The 9,358-nt window shown below is 42.0% G+C and overlaps 1 protein-coding gene across 1 annotated transcript in view; it reads right to left on the bottom strand.

The window, feature by feature from the left end:
- LOC109921005 (leucine-rich repeat extensin-like protein 5) overlaps nucleotides 1-3,776 on the bottom strand; it is a 52,499-nt gene extending 48,723 nt beyond the window's left edge. Inside the window, exon 1 of the mRNA XM_048614595.1 lies at nucleotides 3,645-3,776. Coding sequence (XP_048470552.1) covers nucleotides 3,645-3,669 — 25 coding nt within the window. The 5' untranslated portion in view covers nucleotides 3,670-3,776. The remainder of the gene's footprint in view (nucleotides 1-3,644) is intronic.
- Nucleotides 3,777-9,358: the final 5,582 nt, after the last annotated feature.

Here is a 9,358-nt window from a genome sequence, read left to right as displayed (position 1 = left end):
TCCAGCATCTGCAGTTCCTACTGTCTCTGCAACACCTTACACTTGCCTTAAAATTGAGAGAAAGTTAGGGCCTAGGCTATTTTCTTAATATATTTTGAGGGGGTTTGTCTGGTCCATAACAAAGCTTTTACTGTATAATTCAATCCCACAGAGTAAATATTTCTACCAATATTTTCCTCATTTTCAGTAAATTCATACAGGTTTACAAACATCACATTTATAATTAAACCTATTGCATAGAGGAAAGTATTGTTGTTGTGTATTATGAACTAAAAATGTTAACGATTTGAATCTTTTACTTCAGGCACACATTTCATGGTATCAATACTATTCTAAAAGATGAAGTTTGTCCATCTAAGAAGCAAAAGGACTGTTGGTATTAGCTATTCAACAATGTTTGATTTATAAAAGGCTAGAATCTAATATACAAGGCAATGATTCCCCATTGAGGTCATGAAAGCTACACTTCCCCAAAATCTGTTACTCATTGCCTGCTGCTGACGTTCCTATTTTCATTAATTTCAAAAATATTACACTTCCCCTATGAATATAGATAATTTCAATTCTCTTTGTTCCCTACCCACCTTGCTTTGTTATTTTCATCTCATCAGTTTCTTTTACCCTTACTCCCTACAGTTGTCTCTGCTACTTGTGTTTTTTTTCAGTTCTTGTGTTTATGTTGTTCTATACTTGTTCTGTTTTTGCTTCAATTATATTTGTTGTTTGCTATATTACTTCAGGGATCTCACCTAATTGTATTATCTTTTTCCAGCTGCTGTTTTTCGAGTTATCTTTCTTAAACTCCTGTTAAGGACACATATGGGTGAATTTTCAAAGTCTATACATGTTGTGAGGAAAACATCGAAAGACCATATGCTTAATAATAAAAACAACTGGTCCAAACAGGATGACATCCAGATCTGAATGCATGGATACAATTGTTCAAGTGAGAATCATGATCCCATATTATGTAGATGCATGATTAAAACAATAAATTAGAGCTTTTGAAGACTTATGAAAATCAGTATAAAATAGTTATCATGTCCATCCAGGGCCATAGACATCACAAGTTTTTTTTAAAATATATATTAGCTGGTTCAGAGAAAGTTTCCTTAGGCTCATATCTGTAATGCAGCATGAAAACATGCAGCAACAGTATATTTGAACATCTGAAGGAGGGCAAGAGGTGACATTTAGATCAAACAAGCTAATCCCACTAACTGGCAATGGAACCTTGCACACAGTTCCATCCCCTGTCCAAAATATGACAGCAATTAGATTTTAAGTACACTTTGAAATGCCATTCATTTACTCTTCTCCAATACATGGGGTTAGGGGAGAGTGACTGCCCTTGACATCAATACTGCATTCAACTGAGTACTGAATCAAGGAGCCCTAGCAAAACTGGACTAATCAGAATAAGGGATATAACTCTTATCATTGGACTCCTATCTAGCACAAACTAGGATAGTAGCTGTTGGAGGTCAATCATCTCATCGTCCCCAAAAAAAATCACTGCAGACGTTCCTCAGGTTTCTTTTTCCTTCAAATCAACCTGTTCAGAAATGCTATTCCACACATCTGGAGCAGATGGGATGTGAACCCGGGTAGTATGGACATTATCACTGCGCCACAAGGACCATTGTTCCTCAGGGCAGTGTCCTAGGGCTAACCATTTTTAGCTGCTTCATCAATGACATTCCTCTGCCATAAGGTTAGAAATGGAAATGTTCACTGATGATTTTATCACATTTGACACCGAGATACTGAAGCAGTCCACTTACATATGCAGCAAGATCTGGACAGTATCCAGGCTTAGAGTAACAAGGGGTCAGTAGCATTTGCACTACACTATGTTCCAAGCAATGACCATCTCCAAGAGAGAATTTAACTGTCACCTCTTAAGGCTGAATGGTATTATCACCATTGAATCTCCCACTCTCAAATTGCTGAGGATTATCATTGACGGAAACTGTACTTGGAGCAGCTATATAAATACTGTGGCTACAAGAACAGATTAGGAATTCTGCATTGAGTAACCTACCTCCTGTCTTCTGAGTGCATGTCTACCATCTACAAGGCATAAGTCAGGAGTGTGATGTAGCACTCTCCATGCCTGCGTGGGTATATTTCCAACAACACTCAGAAGCTTGCTATCATGGAGAAGAAAGCAACACGTTTAATTGGTACTCCATCCATCCATAATCTTCAACATTCAATATTCACTCATTTCACAGTGGCATCTACTACCTACAAAATATACGATAAAAACTCATGAAGGCACTTTCAACAGAACCATTCAAATTTGTGACTTCTGCCACTTAAAAAAGGACAACAGCAGGAGATGTAAAGGAGCATCAGCACCTGCAGGTTCCCCTCTAAGTCACACACCATCCTAACTTGGAACTGTATCACTGTTCTTTCTTTCAAAATCAAAAACAGCATTGTGGGTGTCCTTACACCCCAAGGACTGCAGTGGTTCAAGGCAGCATATATGGCTTCTTCACCACCACATTCTCCAGGGCAAAGCATTCTCCAAAGCAATAAATGCAGGCCTAGCTAGTGACACTGACTTCTCATGCCAGAATAAAAAACATGTTTCTGTTATATTACTTCATATGAAGAAATAAAAATGACCTAAGTCACACCATCTCCCCTCTTGTGAGCTGTAACATATAATGGCAAAGTTCCATACCCATTCCATACCCAGAATTAACACTCGAGCAAGATTCACTGGAGCAGATTTTCGATCCCTTTGATATTATTTCTATATTTAAGGACACTAAAACACACTGTAATACCGACCATGTCAACAATTATTTAGGCTTATCAATGCCCTTAACATCCTGAAGTAATGACTAGAACATTATAAAACAAAACATAACACCACACGAGATGTTCAGGAAAACAATCAAAAGCTTTGTTTAAGTCAAACTTTAAGAAGTGTCTTTGCTGCACTAAGAAAGACAGAAAGGCAGTCAGGTTTGGGTAGAGAGTTCAAGGCCTCAGACCTAGGTAGCGAAGGCATTGTCACTACTGGTGGGATCAATTCAATTATGGAAGCTTAAAGAGGCCAGAATTAGAGAAGCACATATCTCAGTGCAGTGGTTCTGAAACAGATTACAGATGTTTCGAAAATAAGGAAGTGAATTTTAAAAATGGAGGCACAGGATTTTTTTAAAAGGTGAGATCCCTGAACGTCAACGAAACTGTGATCGTAAGTGAATGGGACTGAGAACAGCAGAAACAAAAACAAAGTTGCTGGAAAAGCTCAGCAGTTCTGGCAGCATCTGTGGAGGAGAAAACAGAGTTAACGTTTCATTTGGGAAGACCTCAAGTTTGGTACGAAGTTTGTCTACGTTCAGATTACCCATAAGCGACAGAAGTACAGATTTTCTAAACAATCTAATAACGAAATTATACCTTTAAAAATCGTAATGTTAAACATGGAGTGACAACACTGAGATTTCAGAACTCATAAACCACTTTCTCCACAACAAATTCAACAAGCATTTGATACCATCGACTTAATTAGAAGCCTACGTCTTACAAGGAAGTTCAAGTCAATTTCGTTTTGGAAGTAAGTAATTTCCAGGAAATGGTAGCAAAAAGACTAAGACGCTCCCCTCTTCTTGTTCCCATACCTGTCGTTTTCCTGAATTCTGCCATTGCGGACGAACTGATCGCACTCCAGAAACTGCAGGCAAACTGGATCAGCACAACACAGCCCCAGTTTCCGGATTAGAATGGATGGAAACAGGACAACAACACTTCGTCATATAAAAGTGGGAGGGATAGAAAATAAATTTGTAAAACGCCCAATTAGAATTCAGTGCGTCTCTTGGTGTTTTAAATTATGATTATAACTAAGATAAATGATATTTAATGGACCATATTGTTTCACATTGTCGTGACGTGGCTGTGAAATCTTAGATTTATTTTATTCACGGCAAACAAGTTTTATGCTTGTGCTTTTTTTAAAAAATCGTTGTGATCACATGTATTTTATGCATTTTCGGACTGCGGAAATGCAGTACACCTGTGATGAGTCTTGGAATTGAAAACAAATTTACTTCGAAGATACTAACCCCTGATAAGTAACTGTATTAGAAAGATTCACTACTCTAAATCGTTATCATCATCCTTTCTTTCTAATAGATTCCTCTAATTTACCAGCTGTTGTGAACAATTGCATGTCTTAAATAATGTTCGGGAGGTTGAGACCACACTCTTCAGGGGAAGGCATGGGTGGGGAATTGTCCCACTGAAGCAAGCATTTCAGTAATGAAACTTCCCTGTATGGCTCTGTTCATGGCAGTGAAAATGACCTGCATTTTGTTTTTGCCATTGCCTTCCTTTCTGGAAACGTGTGCAATGTTACTTCAGGGAGATGTTAATACACTGATACTGTCACTAAGTTAGCAATCCAGGGGCTGACGTTAATGGTTTGGGGACATGGATTGGCATTCCACCTTGGCAAATGATAAAACATGAAATCAGTAAAATCTTGATTTAAAAGTCTAGCCTAGTAGAGTATGAGTTGACTGAGTAAAAACTCCCCTGTTTCACTGATGGCCATTAGAGAAGGAAATCTGTTGTCCTTACCTGATCTGCCCTATATGTCACTTCAGATCCCCAGCATTGCTCTACACTCTTAAATGCCATCTGAAATTATCTAGAGTCAATCAGTGCAAGGAGATCTGGGGATGTGTTACAAATACCAGCCTTGCCAATGATGCCCACATCTCATGGATTCCACTTTGTTCTTGCCAGGTCATAGATGTTAGAACGTAGAACAGTACAGCACAGTACAGGCCCTTCGGCCCACGATGTTGTGCCGAACTTTTACCCGAAACCTAAGGTCTATCTAACCTCCACCGCTACCTTATATTATCATCCATATGCCTATCTAATAGTCGCTTAAATGCCCCTAATGAGGCCGACTCCACTACCCTCTCTGGCAATGCATTCCACGCCCCTACCACTCTCTGAGTAAAGAACCCACCTCTGACGTTTCCCCGATATCTACCTCCTTTCACTTTAAAACTATGTCCTCTTGCAAAAGTTACCTCCACCCTAGGAAAAGGTCTCTGGCTGTCTACTCTAGCTATACCTCTGATCATTTTGTACACCTCTATCAAGTCACCTCTCATCCTTCGTCGTTCTAAAGAGAAAAGCCCTAGCTCTCTCAACCTTTCCTCGTAAGACCTTCCCTCCATTCCAAGCAACATCCTGGTAAATCTCCTCTGCACCTTTTCCAACGCTTCCACATCTTTCCTGTAATGAGGCGACCAGAACTGGACATAATACTCCAGATGTGGCCAAACCAGGCTTTTGTATAGCTGAAGCATAACTTCAGTGCTCTTGAACTCAATCCCTCTATTAATGAAAGCTAACACACCATACGCCTTCTTAACAACTCTATCCACCTGGATGGCAGCTTTCAGGGAACTGTGAACATGAACCCCAAGATCCCTCTGCTCCTCCACACTGCCAAGAATCTTTCCGTTAACCCTGTATTCTGTTTTCAATTTTGTCCTTCCAAAATGAATCACCTCACACTTTTTAGGGTTAAACTCCATCTGCCACTTCTCAGCCCAGCTCTGCATTCTATCAATATCCCTTTGTAACCTAGAACAGCCCTCCGCACTGTCCACAACGTGACCCACCTTGGTAACGTCCGCGAACTTGCTAATCCACCGTTCCACTCCTTCATCCAAATCATTTACAAAAATCACAAATAAAAGAGGACCCAGAACAAATCCTTGTGGTACACCACTTGTAACTGAGCACCACGTTGAATATTTTCCGTCCACTACCATCCTTTGTCTTCTAAGAGTCAACCAATTTTGAATCCAATCTGCCACATTTCCCCCTATCCCATGCCTCCTTACCTTCTGCATGAGAGCAAGTGTGAGTTGGGTTTTGGCAAGGGCAGAGGAGTGTTGCCACGGGAGCAGCCATTGCCACCAGATGCAGGAAGGAGTGGTGGTCTGTGGTTACAGGTTGACTAATTAGGAGGAGCCCACCACAAGCCTATAGCCATGCTGTCATCTGGTGTCCCCAAATGGTGCAGCGTTCACACACCGCTAGTAAAATCCCATGGTAGGGAAGAAGGCTTATCAAACGCCTTACTTAAATCCATGTATACCACATCCACTGCTCCACCTTCATCCACGTGTCTGGTCACCTCTTCAAAGAATTCAATAAGGTTTGTGAGGCATGATCTACCCCTCACAAATCCATGCTGACTATCACGAATCAAACTGTGCCTTTCCAAATGATTATAAATCCTATCTCTCAGAGCCCTTTCCAATAATTTGCCCACCACTGACGTAAGACTAACTGGTCTGTAATTTCCGGGGTTATCCCTGTTCCCTTTTTTGAACAAGGGAATGACGTTTGCCTCTTTCCAATCTTCCGGCACTATACCCGTGGACAGTGAGGACGAAAAGATCATCGCCAAAGGCCCTGTGATCTCGTCCCTTGCTTCCCATAGAATCCTTGGATAAATCCCATCAGGCCCGGGGGACTTATCTATGTTCAACTTCCTCAGAAATCCTAGCACATCTTCTTTACTAACATCAACCTCCTCTAGCCTACTTGCCTGTTTCACAACGTCCTCCTCTACAACTAGGTCCCTCTCAGTTGTGAATACTGAAGAAAAGTATTCATTAAGGACCTCTCCTATCTCTTTAGGCTCTGTGCACAAATTCCCTTTACAATCCTTGATCGGCCCTACCCTTTCTGTGGTCATTCTCTTGTTCTGCACATACATGTAAAAAGCCTTGGAGTTTTCCTTGATCCTATCTGCCAAGGTTTTCTCATGCCCCCTTATAGCTCTCCTGTGCCCTTTCTTCAGCTCCTTCCTGGCTAACTTGTATCCCTCTGGAGCCTTTTCTGTTCCTCTTTTCCTAAACCTTACATAATCCTCCTTCTTCCTCTTAACCAGTCGTTCGACCTCTCTCGAGAACCATGGCTCCCTCACTCGACCGCATCTCCCCTGCCTGCTAGGGACAAACATATCGAGCACACGCAGTATGCATTCCTTAAACAATCTCCACATTTCTGTGGTGCTCTTCCTTGACAGCATCTGTTCCCAATTTATGTTACCCAGTTCTTGCCTAACTGAATTGTAATTACCCTTCGCCCAATTATAAACTTTACCCTGCCGTATGTACCTATCCTTATCCATGACTATCGTGAAAGAAACAGAGTTATGATCACTACCGCCAAAATGCTCTCCTACCAACAGGTCTAACACTTGGCCCGGTTCGTTGCCAAGTACCAAATCCAAAGTGGCCTCTCCTCGTGTTGGTCTATCTACATACTGTGTCAGGAATCCTTCCTGAATGCACTGGACAAAATCTGCTCCATCTAAACTATTACAACTAAAATTTTTCCAATCAATATTTGGAAAGTTGAAGTCACCCATGACTACAACCCTGTGACTTCTGCACCTTTCCAGTATCTGCCTCCCAATCCGCTCCTCTACTTCTCTGCAACTATTAGGGGGTCTGTAAAAAACCCCCAACAAAGTGACTGCTCAATAAACTGCATACCTTTACCACATCTACACTCCAGCAACATGAAAGATTGATAAAGCAGAACTGAATAGGATCAGGGAGTTGAAGCTGGGAATGCATTGCCTCATGGTCATCATAAATAAAATCCATGAACAATTTTGGTGAAGCAATTCCTGTTCATCAGTGCCCTGTTAGACTTAATCAGCAACAATGGATCTTTCATGCCAACTTGCTATTTGCTGTTATAATGCCTTTGACATGCCGCAGCCCTGACTGGTGACATATTTTATGTTCAGCTGACTGGACCAGCATTTACTGCCCATCCATAGTTGCCCATGAGAAGGTGATGGTGAGCCGCCCTCTTGAACCACTGCTGTCCATGTGCAGTAGATAGACCCATAGTACTGTTAGGGAGTGATTTTGTCCCAAAGACACTGAAGGCAAAGTGATATTTCTAAGTCAGGATGGTGACCGGCCTGCAGGGGAACTTGAACGTGGTGGTGTTCCCATGTATCTGCTGCCCTTGTCCTTCTAAATGGGCGTGGTTGTGGGTTTGGAAGGTGCCGTCAAAGGATTTTTGGTGAATTTCTATGGTGCATCTTGTAGATGGTACACACTGCTGCTTCTGACCATTAGTGGCAGAGGAAGTGGATGTTTGTGAATATGGTGCAATTAAGCAGGCTGCTTTGTCCTAGATGGTGTCAAGCTTCTTGTGATTTGATGGAGTGGCAATCACCCAGGCAATGGGGTCTGTTCCATCACAGCCATGACTTGTGCCTTGTAAATGGTGGTCAGGTGCTGGGGAGTCAGGAGATCGGTGATTTGCTGCAGGATTCCTAGCCTCTGAACTGCTCTTGTAGCCACTGTATTTATATGGCTTGTCCAGTTTAGTCTCGGATGAATGGTAGTCCCACGGTTGTTGCTAGTGGGGGAATTCAGTGATGGTGACATCCTTGAATGTCAAAGGGCAGTGATTAGATTAACTCCAATTGAAGATGATCTTTGAATGGTCTCTGTGTGATATGAATGTTACTTGCCACTTGTCGTCCCAAGCCTGGATATTGTCCAGGTTTTACTGCGTTTGGAGATGGACTAGAATCAGAGTATCAGAGGAGTTGTGAATTGTGCTGAACATTGTGTAATTATCACTGAACATCCCCACTTCTGATCTTATGATAGAGGGAAGTTCTTTAATGAATCTGCCTAAGACAGTACCCTGAGCAACTCCTGCAAGTTACCCTGGAACTGAGATGACTGACCTTCAACATACACAAGCATTTTCCTAAGTGCCAGGAAGGGTTTCAACCAGTAGAGAGTTTGCCTCCTGGTTCCCATTAATTCCAGTTTTGCTAGGATTCCTTGATGTCACTCTCAGTAAAATGTGGCCGCGATGTCAAGGGCTGTCACTCTCGCCTCGCCTCTGGAATTCAGCTCTTTTGTCAATGTTTGAACCAAGGCTTTAATGAAGTCAGAAGCTGAGTGGCCTTGGCAGAACCCAAACTGGGCAACACTGAGCAGGTTATTGCTGAGCAGGTGCTGCTTGATAGCACTTTTGATGACACCTTCCATCACTTTACTGATGATCGAGAGTGACACCTCATTTTTAGGTATGCCTGGTGCTGCTTCTGGCATGCCCTTTTGCACTCTCCAGTGAATCAGGGTGCATCCCTGATGATAGTAATGGTACAGCAGGGGATATGCCAGGCAATGAGACTGTAGATTCTTTTGGAATATGCTTCTGTTACTGCTGATGGCTCACAGCACCTCATGAATGCCCAATCTTTGTTAGACCTGTTTGAAGTCTGCCCCATTTAGCCTGGTGAGTTTGCCAC

Source organism: Rhincodon typus, chromosome 2 (genome assembly GCF_021869965.1).
Source record: "Rhincodon typus isolate 14 chromosome 2, sRhiTyp1.1, whole genome shotgun sequence".
Classification (NCBI taxonomy): Eukaryota; Metazoa; Chordata; class Chondrichthyes; order Orectolobiformes; family Rhincodontidae; genus Rhincodon; species Rhincodon typus.
This window is presented reverse-complemented; position numbering and strand designations above follow the sequence as displayed.